The 14234-nt window shown below is 49.5% G+C and overlaps 8 protein-coding genes across 8 annotated transcripts; 3 read left to right on the plus strand and 5 right to left on the minus strand.

Moving 5' to 3' along the window:
* Positions 1-34: 34 nt before the first annotated feature.
* Positions 35-3144, minus strand: MIND_01372000 (Glycoside hydrolase; the record flags this gene model as incomplete). Its single annotated transcript, XM_037370140.1, has 15 exons — positions 35-331; positions 380-491; positions 541-833; positions 885-1068; positions 1117-1243; positions 1292-1325; positions 1382-1492; positions 1540-1609; positions 1661-1771; positions 1817-1842; positions 1891-2473; positions 2519-2573; positions 2620-2688; positions 2746-2878; positions 2935-3144. The coding sequence occupies 15 exons, from the start codon at positions 3142-3144 to the stop codon at positions 35-37; spliced, it is 2415 nt and encodes an 804-aa protein (XP_037213696.1).
* An 894-nt stretch (positions 3145-4038) lies between these two features.
* MIND_01372100 (Acyl-CoA desaturase) lies at positions 4039-5685 on the plus strand (the record flags this gene model as incomplete). The annotated part of the gene is made up of 5 exons (XM_037370141.1): positions 4039-4321; positions 4390-4903; positions 4958-5051; positions 5098-5448; positions 5500-5685. The coding sequence occupies exons 1-5, from the start codon at positions 4057-4059 to the stop codon at positions 5683-5685; spliced, it is 1410 nt and encodes a 469-aa protein (XP_037213697.1). The 5' UTR covers positions 4039-4056.
* A 138-nt stretch (positions 5686-5823) lies between these two features.
* Positions 5824-6396, minus strand: MIND_01372200 (DUF1687-domain-containing protein; the record flags this gene model as incomplete). The annotated part of the gene is made up of 4 exons (XM_037370142.1): positions 5824-6183; positions 6231-6261; positions 6307-6323; positions 6370-6396. 4 exons carry the CDS (start codon positions 6394-6396, stop codon positions 5824-5826), a joined length of 435 nt encoding a protein of 144 aa, XP_037213698.1.
* A 165-nt stretch (positions 6397-6561) lies between these two features.
* On the minus strand, positions 6562-7295 carry MIND_01372300 (DUF1768 domain-containing protein; the record flags this gene model as incomplete). Its single annotated transcript, XM_037370143.1, has 3 exons — positions 6562-6969; positions 7019-7124; positions 7177-7295. 3 exons carry the CDS (start codon positions 7293-7295, stop codon positions 6562-6564), a joined length of 633 nt encoding a protein of 210 aa, XP_037213699.1.
* Positions 7296-7324: 29 nt separating this feature from the next.
* Positions 7325-9054, minus strand: MIND_01372400 (uncharacterized protein; the record flags this gene model as incomplete). Its single annotated transcript, XM_037370144.1, has 8 exons — positions 7325-7612; positions 7664-8061; positions 8106-8254; positions 8307-8590; positions 8644-8683; positions 8739-8802; positions 8848-8899; positions 8950-9054. 8 exons carry the CDS (start codon positions 9052-9054, stop codon positions 7325-7327), a joined length of 1380 nt encoding a protein of 459 aa, XP_037213700.1.
* Positions 9055-9369: 315 nt separating this feature from the next.
* On the minus strand, positions 9370-11208 carry MIND_01372500 (Adenosylhomocysteinase; the record flags this gene model as incomplete). The annotated part of the gene is made up of 10 exons (XM_037370145.1): positions 9370-9634; positions 9686-9835; positions 9886-10097; positions 10142-10610; positions 10658-10692; positions 10745-10814; positions 10858-10910; positions 10957-10992; positions 11038-11084; positions 11133-11208. 10 exons carry the CDS (start codon positions 11206-11208, stop codon positions 9370-9372), a joined length of 1413 nt encoding a protein of 470 aa, XP_037213701.1.
* A 679-nt stretch (positions 11209-11887) lies between these two features.
* Positions 11888-13075, plus strand: MIND_01372600 (uncharacterized protein; the record flags this gene model as incomplete). The annotated part of the gene is made up of 4 exons (XM_037370146.1): positions 11888-12181; positions 12236-12319; positions 12368-12904; positions 12953-13075. The coding sequence occupies 4 exons, from the start codon at positions 11888-11890 to the stop codon at positions 13073-13075; spliced, it is 1038 nt and encodes a 345-aa protein (XP_037213702.1).
* Positions 13076-13321: 246 nt separating this feature from the next.
* Positions 13322-13962, plus strand: MIND_01372700 (RING finger protein; the record flags this gene model as incomplete). The annotated part of the gene is made up of 5 exons (XM_037370147.1): positions 13322-13439; positions 13482-13589; positions 13637-13766; positions 13814-13868; positions 13924-13962. The coding sequence occupies exons 1-5, from the start codon at positions 13409-13411 to the stop codon at positions 13960-13962; spliced, it is 363 nt and encodes a 120-aa protein (XP_037213703.1). The 5' UTR covers positions 13322-13408.
* Between the last annotated feature and the right edge of the window lie 272 nt (positions 13963-14234).

Below are 14234 nucleotides of genomic sequence, written 5' to 3' on the forward strand. Positions count from 1 at the left end.
TTGATAGTACACTGGCTTATACTACTGCATATTGTTATGACACCCGGAATGGCCACGCAAAACGCACACCCTCCACGTCCGCACTACTGACTTGGATCGTCAGGTCACCGCTTGCACTGATGTTCCAAGCGAGAGGTGAACTTGGTCCACTGGGACGTAGAGCCACGATTTCGTCTCCTAACATAAGCGGCAATCGTTTTCCAACAACGAGCGACCCATCACTCGGGGGCGCAAATGCGATGATACAGAACGTGTTGGGCGTCGTCGTGAACCGGGCTGCCGGAGTACCATTTACCGGCTTGGGGTCTTCAGAAGCTGGGAACCAGTAATCCTGCGATTTGAATGAGTTGTTTATCAGCGAAGTAGCAACGAAACCCACTGTGTCATAAACACAATCGCCAGCAAATTCAAGCCACGACCCGGCATCCAGCAAATTGTCGACCATCGGCTGTATTATCTCCCCATCCGCAGTCGGTCCTATGTCCAACAGGCTGCGACTCTGGTCAAGCAAGAGAGGACGATGTGACCCATAAAACTCACAAATTACCGTTCTTCGCAGTGATATCTACGAGCGACTGCACAATGGTCGTCCCATTCTTATATTGACTAGCATTTGTCGCGAGGTTGAGACCATAGCTGAACGGATCCATGCCCTCCGAAGACTCCCATTTTGTTGGTTGAATGCTGCCAAAAGTCGCGTACTCGGGAGTGTCGAAGTCGGGTAATATCCCACATCGATCGTTCAGAGTCACTTGTCGTCCTTGCGACATGGCATGGTTGTAGAAGGTCGCAGCAAACTCGAGATTCCGATTAGGTCCTCCGATGTCACACCACTACAGCTATCGTTCAGTCTCCACCTTGAAGGGTCCGAGAGGGCAAGATACCATAATCTCCGTGTCATATTTTGTTGCTAGATCAACCATTTGTGGAAGTTGCAGGTCAGTAAGATAGTCGTCGATATCTAGTCGTCCAGTATATGGTTCGAGCGCGGGAGTCGTGTTGAAGGCATTGTGCGCCAGTCCACCTGGCCAGGAGCCAAACCCATACTTGGCAAAATCAGGTGAAAACCTGAAATGCGTACGTGAGTCGATCTAAGTATATGATTGACTCACTCACCACTCGGGTAATGAATAATAGGTTCCGCGGTGAAGGTCAGGCTTCTCATCCTTTGCAGTCTGGAACAGCTCCGCAACCAAATCGCGTTTGGGTCCAAGTTGTACGCTGTTTCGATTGGTCGTGTTGCCTGGCAATATCGTTTGCTCTGGTCTAACAAATTATGGTCATTGTTCACCTGTGTCAAAGAGAGCAAATCCATCATGATGTTTCTGGGTATTGGAATTTAAGTAGGGAACAGACATTGTTGCAAGCAGAGCGAACTCACTGAAACAAGAACGAAGTATTTTGCACCAGCTCGGTCGATTATATCAACCCATGCACTAGCATTGAACTTTGAAGCGGTGAACTGAGGAATAAAGTCGTCATAGGCCACATCCTGGCGTTAGTATGAGCTGAGTCGATAAGCCATAACTTATGGCGTACCTTCCCGTATGTGTCAAGATGGTGAACCCATGTCGGGTTGCTCGCATCTGGCGGTTGCCGAATGTCCCAACTGAAATCTACATTCAGGCTTGTGGACACTAAGCCGGATGAACTAACGCACTCATACCACTCGGCATACTGGTTTGGAGGAGCCTGGAGAAATTCAGTTGACATCCAACTAAAGATGGCGCGGTTCACGAATGCAGGCTTGCTATAAACCCCCCAGTGAATACTGCAAAATTGTCAATTATTATCATGAAAATGATGACCAACATACAAGATGCCATATTTGGCCGAGTTCCACTGGGGAAGAATCAGGAATTCGAAGTTCCAAAGAAAACCACTGCTTACCCAAGACGGCGTCTCATGTAAACTGAGGGATGTGGTGTCGGGAGTGTATTCTTCTATCAATAGCGCGGTTGGGAGCGCGGTCGACGTTGCGATGATCTTTCCCGTAGAATCTCGTATGTTGACCATAGCAGATCCACCAGCACGTGCGCCGGTGACGAAGACATCGACGCGCGCCTGATCGCCGGGAACAAGACGACTGAAGTTGCCTGTGTTAAGTGTTTTGAGGCCATCTCCAACGATTTCGATGCTATGCGGGGAATTGATGGCTCGACTTGGTGACTGAGCCAATGTGTAACCTGGAAGAAGATTGGCGATGGTGACTTGCACGGCTTGAACTCGATCGCCATTCACAAGTTGCCACCGCTGAGAGAAATGTGCTCTTCGTATGGACAGTGCCAGAGCGGCAGAATTCACATCTGTTGAGGACGGTGTGATGGAAAGAGCAAATACATGCATCCGGCTGCCAGTTGTTTGCGAAGGAAAGACGATAGCTGTCAAAGGTGACTCCGAAGGTACTGCAGTAGAATATTCGTAGATATTCGTTGCATTGAAATTCTTCGTGCCGCCTTGGAAGTGATATGGCCTGACAAAGTTAGTGGGTAAGCCTACCGAAAAAAAAAGCATCTACGTGATGATCGCTGCCCGGTTAACGTTGGCCCAAACCCACCAGCTCTTCGCTTCCACTGTTCCATTTTATTGTCTAGTTTGGGACTAGAGTTGAGTAGTAACCAAACTTGCCGTTGATTGTGTAGGAAGATCCATCGGAAAACTGCAGGGTAAAAACAGAGAGTGTTGGCGCTGTGTGATTTTCATGAGCGAAAGGCATTATCATATGGAGCCACGAGAAAAGCTTACATGCATTGTCGCCATCTCCAGCGTAGAGAAAGTGTAGCTCGTGTGCGAACGTGGGCTTGTCAAGTTTGAGAACTTGCCCGTTTGCCAACACATTGTTGTCCGCGGCGTCATCCCAAGAGGAAGGAAGAGAGAACTGTTTCGTTTAGTTTACTGTCGTTGGATGAGCCCATAATGTGCGTGCGTGCTTACGGTTAAGCCATCGTAAGAGAACGAGCCGGTTGGAAGAAGCGAGCCATTGAATGCACCGCCATTTCCACTAAAGTCTACGACTGCGTTATTGTTGAGGAGTGTTTCTAGACCGATAGGCTGGGACGGATAAATAGCAAGTGCAGCTGTTACTGCGGTATTGCTAAAACTCAAAGAGCAGAGGATGTCGAGGAGAAATGGGAGGAATATCATCTCGCAGCCAGAGCTGACGATAGGGTGTGGGGCTTATAAGCCGCTCATAAGGGCAAGAAGTGGGCCAAGTGACGGACTGCAGGCGGAGGTTGGAGTCTCTGAGAAGAGTAAGAGAAGAGAATTGACTCGATACGTGACTTGGCCGCGGCGTTCACTGACCTCTTTAGGTTTGCAAGGCCTATATCCTGCTGGCCGGCCCGGCCCACCTCCGTACCACAAGACGTGGGTGAGCAGGTGACGGAGAAGGAAGCTGGGAACTTGAGGCATGTGGCTCCAGCCTTCGTTGTTCTTGCAACGCCCATAATATTGGACTCGGCAAATGACGGCAAGTGCTCTATGACATCGGCATCGTGATTTAACCTAACGGATCATCTGCAGCTGATGTTCCCCACAAACTACTGCAAACAAAGACAACGCCTCTTACTGCCTCCTAACTCTCCTAGATTTAGAGCTTGATAGCTACCTCAATCACAGTACATATCTTCGCGATCTAGGTCTGATTTGGATGCCTGTCCTTCTTCGCCCCTAATACAAACCTCGCAGTAATCATCACAGACCGAAATCCTTACCAATGGGTATCAGCGAGTCTGCGCGGCAGATACTCATGGACCGACCCATAATGCGTTGAACTCGTAGGAGTATTTTAGACCTTTACAAGGGGACTCGGATGCTGAATACTTAACATAGGAATGACAGCTGCAAGCGCAAGGGTTGAAAGCGCTGAAAGTAAGGTCTGCGGAAAGAATGGGTGTTGACTGTCAGATAGATACTTGAAAACCATCGCAGATTCCTACGTCCAGTTAAGCTTGTGGTGGTAACAATTTCGACTTGCTGATGTAATGCCCCAACGAATGATTTCTCGACTACCCCATAAAATGTCTGCCTGCTGCACACTTCTCTTTTCACACTCCCATGTCCTCCGTCTACCCTTCCAAGTCGACGCCGCCGACGGACGCGCCAGAGATTGTCGAGTTTGACAATTATGTTGCCCATACCCTCAAGGCTACGAAGCCGCTACCTCCCATGCGGTGGAGTAATTTGGTCAACGAACTCAACTGGCTTTCGACTGCCATCCTCACCATTGTCCCCGCTATGAGTATACTTGGCTTCTTGACGACCAAATTACGATGGGAGACGGCTCTTTTTGCTGTTTTTTACTACTACGTGACTGGTCTGGGTGAGTTTTTTTCACTGCTGCGCTTTGTTGCGTCGCGCCGTCTCGACTTGTGACTCACTTTACCGTAGGTATCACAGCTGGATACCATCGTCTATGGGCCCACCGAAGCTACAATGCGAGCAAGCCTTTACAATATTTCTTGGCGATGGCGGGTGCTGGCGCTGTTGAGGGTTCTATCAAATGGTGGTCCCGCGGTCACCGTGCTCACCATCGCTACACGGACACCGAGCTCGATCCATACAACGCTGGTGAAGGCCTTTGGTGGTCTCACGTGGGCTGGATGCTCCTCAAGCCCCGTCGCAAACCCGGAGTTGCCGACGTTAGCGACCTTTCAAAGAACGAAATCATTCGTTGGCAGCATAGACACTACCTCACTCTTATTCTCTCAATGGGAATCGGAGTCCCCACCGTCATTCCATGGCTCTTTTGGGGCGATCTCCGCGGTGGTTTCTTCTACGCTGGTTTTGCGCGTTTGATGTTCGTCCACCACTCCACATTTTGCGTCAATTCGCTCGCGCATTGGCTTGGGGAAGCTCCCTTCGATGATAAGCACACCCCACGCGACCACGTGATCACGGCACTGTATGTTTCCTGCTGACATCCCCAAGCTGGCTCATGTGCTCATTGTCCATCTAGTGCTACAATCGGTGAAGGCTACCACAACTTCCACCATCAATTCCCGATGGACTACCGCAATGCCATCAAATGGTACCAATACGATCCCACCAAGGTTTGTCGGCTGCGACGTTGACTTGGTGTTTGCTGACCAATGATAGTGGTTCATCTGGGTTTGCTATCAACTTGGTCTTGCATCACACCTCAAAGTTTTCCCCGATAACGAGGTCCGCAAAGGGCAACTCACCATGCAACTCAAACGTCTGCGCGAAACTCAGGACCAACTTGCATGGCCATCGGACAATAACGATCTTCCCGTCATTTCTTATGAGTCTTTCGTCGAGCAATCCGCTAAGCGTCCTCTTATCCTCGTCGCTGGCTTCATCCATGACATCACCAACTTTATCGAGGAGCATCCCGGTGGTCCTCACTACCTTGTTAAGTATGTTGGCAAAGATGCGACGACAGCCTTTTTCGGTGGTGTCTACGATCATTCCAACGCTGCCCATAATGTGAGTATATGGTCTTTCTACCCAGACGAGCACAGCTAATACGTCGACCAGCTGTTAGCCATGAAGCGAGTTGGAGTACTGCACGGTGGTCTCCCTACGGGTCTGCAAGAGAAGGCCATCCCCCCATCACAACGACTGAAGGTCGCACGATATGCGGAGTTGAGCGCAACTTCTGCCAATAGTTCCGGGGGTTCTGAACACGATGGGGAGAAAGAAAGCTCCCCCCCACCAGCATGAGCATTCGAGAGGAATCAAAATCTTGTAATCGGTAAGATAGTAGACAGTCACACGGCTGAGCAGCTTTTGGGCTAGAAGTTTAGACGCTGTTTCCATACGATCAACAAATGGGTGTTGTGCAATATATAAGCATTCTCTTCATTTCTCGTTATCTTTCTTTCGCAGTTGGTCAAGAATTTCTATGACGCCAGCCCCATCACCCACTACAGCCCTTCCAGCATTCCAGTCAACCACAACCGGCCACTTGAATGCACTGGGCTCATCACGGCCCAGCTTCGCGATGGAGTCAAGACTGGCTGAATCCGAAGAGCCAGCGGAAAGGAATACGGAAGCAGCGGAAGGAGTGGAGTTACTTTTCGAAGGGAGGAAGGATAGTATGGTTTTGAGCTGGTCAGCAGTTGGGGCTGCTTCGATGACCTCAAGATCGAAATTCAATGGGGCTGAACCCAATTTGGGAGGATACGGCGAAGAAAGTGCGGAGCGCAGCGTATCGAGGGCCTACAGTTCTATCAAACCCGCCGTTATACGTTAGATTATGAAGTTGCCTTCAGAGATGACGGGGACGTTGGGTTGTGGCTGCATAGGTGTTAAGCGTTACCAAGTGAGCAAGGCTGCGATTACAATATCGATATTTCATGCTGTGCTAGTCAATGTAGGGGGCAAGGAATGCCTCGATATACTCACCAGTGTTCGTGTCCAACCAGAGAACATGGTGGTAGAATTCCAAAACGCGGTCGCGTGACCTGACTCTTGGCATCACATCGTCCCTTCGACCCTTCGAACATTGGCCACTTTAATAATGTGATTGGGCTCGATACACAAACAGCGTTTCTCCTTAATTTGCTTGAAACTGTCCGTCCGCACTGCTTATCTTTTTCACTTTCGGCTCTCATCACGCTTCGATTTAACCAGATCCTCCTCCCTCAATGTCTCCCTCGCCACAACAAGTGCCTTGCCAAGCAGGTTTAAACCCCACTTCTTATTGCTTGAAAGGGCATTTGCTTCGCTTTGTCCAATCCCCCAAATCGAGTCGCTCGGGCTTGCCTCGACAAGGATGGTGTTGCCAGTTGCGAAAAGCTTCATCTTCAACTCTTCGTTTTGTCGGAACTTGTGGCAAGTCCCCTCCGTTACAATCTGCTCCCTGTGTTTGACCCACACGTCCTCTTTGAAGCCACTGACTCGGCGACCAAGTGACTTGACATACGCCATATCGGGTTTTGTGGTACCCTCGACTGAAAGGACCTCCTTTGCGATCTCCAAATCATTGAATAACAGGGCCTTTTGCTACCAAAATGATCAGAATTGGCATGATACCCGGAGAGACGTGGCCTACAAACATCATCCAGTGTTCATTCGAAAGGAAGCGGATTTCTTGCTGGACATCGCCCATCTTAACCGTCGCAAGAAACGGCGCCTTATACCATTGAGACGCCCACCCGCTATTGGAACGATGGTCAGTCATCTATAGGCTGGTCTTAGTTTGCTCGTTACTTGACATGGTTGGTGGACCAGAAGAAAGTGTAGTCTTCTGCAGTGCGAGGCATAGTCGTGAGTAACTGCCTCGCAATCTGTTTATAAAGTTGGCGTTGACGAGACAGGGTCCCGAACATGACTCGAATATATAGTCATGATTTGTCATTCACAAGATCCTCCACATCGCAATTCCACTACGCTCTTTATCTACTTCTTTCTTGGCTTCCTTGCTGTCCTTGCTACGTATCGCGGCCGCGACAAGCAGAGACAATGCTACTTTGAGCGCCTTCCGAGGCTCAGTTGGTCCAGGCGATGCTTCGTCGCCACTAGATCCAGTGACAACAAATCGCTCCCAGTCGACGCACATGTCAACATACTCGAACAGAACCTTGACAATTCCGCCCAATGTCCCGCCCGTCTCTTCAGTGTCAATGTCTTCGGTAGGAAGGGTGATCTGGCAAGTATCATGTATGTTCTCTTCAGGTTCATTGATTAACCTACTCACCTTCCACAAATCCTCGAGCGTGAGGGTATCCCATGCAACCAGCGGGGCTCCAACTTTAACAGGGACAACGATCGCTGGACAACCGTTGAGCAGAATATAATTTATAACACTCTCGCCAGGGCGAGCCGAAGTCGTCCATAGACTACGGTGTGGTTTGAGGCCTACGAGAACAATAACCATCCGTCTAGGTTGCGGTGGAGGAGGAAGTGGTGTATGTTTCACTTCTGGCTCTGTCGGAGAGGGAGGACGCGAGCGCAGAAGATTGGAGAGTTTGGGAATAGAAAGAGAATGGTGGGTGGGTTTTTTATCTGCAGCCGCCAAGGAGGTTGGCACAAGGCTGCAAAAGGTGATGACCATCGCACTCTCAGATAGCAAAGTTTGTCCGATTCGGTAGTCACCTAATTCTAAGCCCGCGCATGACGCCACAACAAAACAAACTTACCTTCGAGGAACGGTCCGTGGCAGAATACAACATCGGGAGTCATAGTTCGCGGGATGACTGGCCGTCGAGCACTGGCAAACAAGTAGGGAGAGAACCAGCCCTTCTCCACTGCAAGATAGTCCTTAACCGTGGAGAAAAGCGAATTGTCCCTGCGTTGACCAGAGGTCAACAGGACGCAATATAATGACTATCCAAGCTTACGTGTGGATGGAACTTCTGAAGAAACCGAGAGCTGCATCCGTCATGGTCATCTTGTACTTGAGTGTTATAAGCAACACCTTGACTGCAGTCGTGCTCAAGCGCTTTTCATGGATAGGTATCAAACTTTTGAGAGGTTTTTCGATGACTAGGTCGTTGGCAGCCGCTGTAGTAAGTTGGAAGCCTGCATGGAGGCCCAGCTCCACCAGAATCGTATCGCCAAAAGCTCCGATAACCTCGGCACCAACACTTCCCATCACAGGAGCAGCGACGACGGCCATCCCACCCTGGGGTAAGTAGGCATAAGTACACTATTAGCAAACTGGCGATCGCAGCTTACGGTCGCCGCCACTATGGTGTGAACTGCTAAATCACGGAACCTGTGAATAAAATGATTCAATAAAGTTAGAAAAGAACACTGTAACAGAATCGAACCGTATGCATGGTAGGAGAAAGGGTGAAGAATCACCCCAAGGGCTCAGACATACGATGGATGTCCCTGCGAAGCTCGTTGACGTCCAGATTGCCAATGAGTTTTCCATACCTGCAGCTCTGAGAGACTCATAACTTGACATAACGATTCTGCCCGTCATACTCTATGGAGTGTACTCGAGGATTGAATTTTCAAGGCGTTTACAAGACTTACTCCCACTAGTTTACGAATAATCCATGGTGCCGACTTTTCTTCCTCCTCATGGGTAGCAGACAGGGAAGCGGGGTCGATGGGACCAAGAGGAGAGAAGGTAGCCATGAATGGTGGCTGAGGAGAGGGAAAATAGATGGTAACAACGCTACCCACAACTCGATGTCTCTCAACAGACGCTCAAACGTTGATAAATGACACGAGCTTTACACTGAATTACAGGCGCGTTGAGGCCTTGCTGACACTGATATCTTGGTAGCTACGCACATCCCCACTCCTTCGCTGTCGGACTCGTCTGTCTCCGCGAAACGCCGCAATCACGAGACGTTGAAGATCTCGTTTTAGCGCAAGGGCTCGTTGAGGCCATCTGACAAGTAACTGTCTAGTACCTAGAGCGACATTCAATGAACTTGTCACGATTGACTACGAGAAAACCTGCCTGTAGTGGCTAGCCTTGTAAGGTCCATTGACAGGAATGTCGAGATACTTGGATTGCGTTTCCGAAAGTACCGTTAGCTTGACATTCAACTGAGCAAGGTGTGCACGGGCAACTTCCTCGTCAAGCTCTTTGGGCAACATGTGAACGCCAAGTGGGAATTTTTCTGGGGTAGTCCACAGCGCGATTTGAGCAAGGACTTGGTTAGCGAACGAGCAAGACATGACAAATGACGGATGACCGGTGGCACATCTAGCAGACCAGATAAGAGATTTTCGAAGCAGTCACATAAGATGTGCATACCCGAGGTTGACCAGACGACCTTCAGCGAGAAGAATGATGTGGCGGCCAGAGGGCATCGTGAATCGATCAACTTGAGGTTTGACATTAGATACCGAAGCAGCGTTTGCTTTGAGCCAAGCAACGTCAATTTCCACATCAAAGTGACCGATGCTGTTTGAAGCAATGAGTGAAAAGAAAGTGTTGGTAAAACACCGTCTCACTTGCAAACGATGGCATCTTCGGGCATCTCAACAAAATGCTTCGCAGTTATGATATCCCGATTGCCCGTAGTAGTAACGAAAACATTTGAACGGGCTGCGGCGTCCTCCATCGTGGTGACCTCGTAACCAGCCATAGCAGCTTGGAGGGCGTTGATGGGATCGATTTCAGTGACAAGAACGCGAGCACCATACGATCGGAGGGATTCGGCGCACTAGATAGATTAGTGGGGCCTAGAATATGGAGCACAAGACATACGCCTTTTCCAACGTCTCCAAATCCAGCAACAACGGCAACTTTGCCAGCAAGCATGACATCGGTGGCGCGCTTGATACCATCGACCAGAGACTCGCGACAGCCATAGTAGTTGTCGAACTTGGACTTGGTCACTGAATCGTTGACGTTGATTGCGGGGAATTTTGAGCTTGCCATCGCGGAAAGCTTTGTAGAGATGATGAACACCGGTTGTAGTCTCCTCAGAAACTCCGTTGATACCTGAGAACGATTATTGCTGCTGCTGCTGCTGTGACTTGACAGCGACAACCAACCAGTCAGATATTGCGGATATTTTTCATGCACGATCTGAGTAAGATCTCCACCGTCGTCGAGAATCATGTTCAACGGCTGATTGTTCTTGAAACCCGTAATGGTTTGCTCGATGCACCAGTTATATTCCTCTTCAGTCTCGCCTTTCCACGCAAAAACTGGCACGCCAGTTGCCGCAATGCTATAAGATTGTCAGGCCGTAGCTACAGGAAAAAGAAGACGGCAAACGCGGCAGCGGCGTGATCTTGTGTCGAAAAGATGTTCTGAGGGAAATTGTTGGGATGTAGTGCAGAATTTCAGATCACGGTAACATACGCAGGACGACCAGGTCACTTCAGCACCGAGATGAGTGAGAGTTTCAATCAAGACCGCAGTTTGGATGGTCCTGAAGACTATTAGTAGGAGGAATCGGATTCAGAAAGACAAACATATGGAGGCATCCAGCGATGCGGGCACCCTTCAAGGGTTGCGAGGCCTCATACTAGAAATATTGAGCCTATGAGCGTAAAACAACTATAAGGTCGCACCTTCTTTCTCAAGTAGATGAGACCGGGCATTTCATTCTGATCTCTCGTCAACTCATGAATCTTGGTCTGCACCAAACAAACCTCAGCAATTTCGATCTCTTTGCGACCGAACGCAGCGAGTGAAACATCTGGCAGGGGAAATGAAGGCAGGATTCAACCAATAGGTAGCGGTTTACCTGCAACCTTGAAGACCATTTTAGAAGAGGAAAAAAAACGAGGAAGAGATGGATCGATGTGACCGTCACCAATCATTACGTCTCTAGAGCCAATCTAAAGTAGTCGATACTCGCGTTGTTTCTGCAGAGTAGGCCCTAGTAGGCCGTTGAACTAATTCATGCGTGGTTCAACCCGACGATCCGGAGAAAAAGTCTATTTTCCGGCAAAAAAAAACTCGGAAGGCAAGCCATGTGATAGATATCGATTGGACAAGGTGCGGATTGCAAGTTCATGTTTTTGAACAGTTACATCAGCTGTTTCCCAGAACGATGCCTCTCTCTGAACAGGCTACTACTGAGAACAAAGATGGTGGAGAAGAACATCGTTATTCTGCGTCAACCGTCAATGAACGCTGCTGTTCATTAACCAATTGGTACGCAAACAAATGCGCGGCCAGGCTCTCTCTCCCTCCCTGACTACGTACCTGAAAATCTACAACTAGAGCCGGTCATTCCATTCCATTCCTGCAGACTGCTCGAAAGCAGTGTCCCTGGTTTTCAAACCCACGATTGCCTCCGTCAAGAGATGTCACTCGGTGATCCCGTTAATGATCGACACGGAGGTCCCGTTGCTGGGTAAGTACAGCCTGAAGTTAACCACCCATGATAGTTCCATGGCAACGACGCTTGGTTGTCCTGGTAGCTAACAGTGTTTTAAAGCCGGTGTTTTTGATTCCTAGTCTTCATCTTCCCCTGTGATCAGCACCGCCTGAAGAATGCTCAACGATGCTCAGCATCAGTGGCCCCAGCCTGATATTAAAGTGGAATCTCACCCGGACTTTCCTCTGTTATCTCCTCCCCTCCTGCCTCTTCCGAGCAGCTCCCTTTCTTCGACGCGTCGCCGTTCCCATCCGACTAGCCCTACCCGCGCCCACCCTTACCCTCGTTCACGACTACAAAACTCTAATAATATGGCCACAACACCTGCGTACTGGGCTTCTCCCCGCAGCAACACGCGGCGAGCTTCCGATGGGAATCAGCAGCTCGTCTATGACCACTCTCCCTACTCAGTTTGTCATCTCTATAACCCTCCTTCCGCCCCTCTCATCCGACTTTTGCTTCAGATTTATCCGGATACTTCCGATGAGCAACACCATCGACTTTCGCCTTCATCCGGCTCTAGTGGTACTAGCAGCCTAACTGGTGCTGTCGGTGATCCATCATTGGCTTGGTCCCAAACGCCAATGCTGCCACAGCCCTCTCAGTACCCGACACCCTTCCTGGATCCATCCAGCTCCGCTACCTATTATGCACGCGACTCTCCTGAATCACTCTCACCCCCTTCACCATTCTCTGCGCCCGAGTTCAATGACGGCTTCCCGCCCAACTACGCATCAACAACTTCCTATCCACAACACGAATCTGATGTTCGCCTGCTTCGGAAGCGATTGCGTGAGCTCGAACAGGCAAATCGTCGCGCAATGGAGCAAATCAAGGTGCTCGAATCTCGACTTGCCAGTGGTCAACGACTTGCTTCACCTTCGATACCAACCAATCCCACGTTCCATGCGTCCTGGAAGGCTCGGACAGAGGCTCGCATACGTCAATTTTGCTCCCTTAACAGGGCAGGAAACGCGTTATGTGCTTGGCATGATTCTCGTCGGGAGCGACGGGTTCATCCTCCTCGAATGGCGCCAGCGGGTTATCTCAACTGCGGGTGCACATACGAAGAGGCGCTTTTCGAGGAAAGCCTTGCCAGACATCACGTGGGCAGCTATTTACCTGGTGAAACAGTGCGGATGGACCCCGCATTACGCAACCCTTTGCTGAGCCTACTCCAGCAAAGATACAACTACAGAGATGGGGATTTTGAGCGCGACCCTACGTCTGGGGACTGGCTTCCTGGCGAAGGACCCTCGATGTGGGAGCACAACGCACCGAACCCTCGGAGAGACCGTCGCTAACGAAGACACGACAATGATATAGACAATTTGCATTCATGGACGAACTTGCATCAAGCATCCTACCTTAACCATTGGACTGAATAGATAGCACACTAATCCCACTCACTCATTGTACCATATCATATTATTTGTTGTACTTTACCATACTATACTTGTAGTCTACCCCACAAGACATAATCGGACATAATCATAACTCACACGTGACTCGTGACCATTCGTTCCTGCTCATGAACAGTCATGAATAGTTTTCTCATTCTTTCCTGGCTGTCACTTTCCTGTGTAGCCTTTTCATGGTCTGAACTACATGCGTTTCCTTCATCAGGGCCCTCTGAAATGGAAATAACGGCCTTATCAGCCAATCATGGTAGGTCTCCTTCTCCTCGAAATGACCTGCTGACTAGGTTAGAGCGTCTCAATAGCTACTCCAAACGTCCAGACTGCTTTCGTCGCGTCGCTAGTCAAATTCGTTCAACTTGTGAAGTCTTGGAAACTCAAGAAGCGGAACGTATCACAGGTGAGGACTATTTCGCGGGTTCATTAACAGGTATTTACAAGACCCAGTGGCAATTTCTTTGACCCTTTGCGAACTTGCGACTGCAACGCACCATTCTCTGCCGTTGGAATGTGCACCGTTCTCGTCTGAATCAGGGATTCCTGCCTCTGATGATACCCACCACGGAGATTGCGTCGAGTAAGTCGGTTGGATCTCTGTGTGTTAAATTTAATCGCGGTCCCCAGTGCTCTCTCTCGGAGTGCCCAATTTTGGTCTAGTTATTCGGGTTATCTGCGTGAAGTTCGTCAGTCGCTCCCTCGCCAGTTGAAATTCAGTTTTAATCACACTGTTTTAGCCCAACTCTGCTTCGCTTTCCGTCGATGGAACGACATAGGTGCTGAATACTGTCTAGACTGGCATACTCATGGATTGAGATGCGGTTATAGACACCGCTAAAGAAATATACAAAAATTCGACGCTTCAAGCCAGCAGACTATACAGCTGGATGCTCCAACGAGAAGAACAAGACGAGGATGTCAGGAAACGGTGGGATGCCCAGCTCATCGTTCGTCGCATATCGCCCAATAAACAGCATCGCATTTACTGCTCTGACAGAAATTAGACGCTTTTGTTGGAAACCTTATGGAAAGCATAAGATCACAGCTC

Source organism: Mycena indigotica (assembly GCF_014461135.1).
Source record: "Mycena indigotica strain 171206Taipei chromosome Unknown Mind.scaff0016, whole genome shotgun sequence".
Classification (NCBI taxonomy): domain Eukaryota; kingdom Fungi; phylum Basidiomycota; class Agaricomycetes; order Agaricales; family Mycenaceae; genus Mycena; species Mycena indigotica.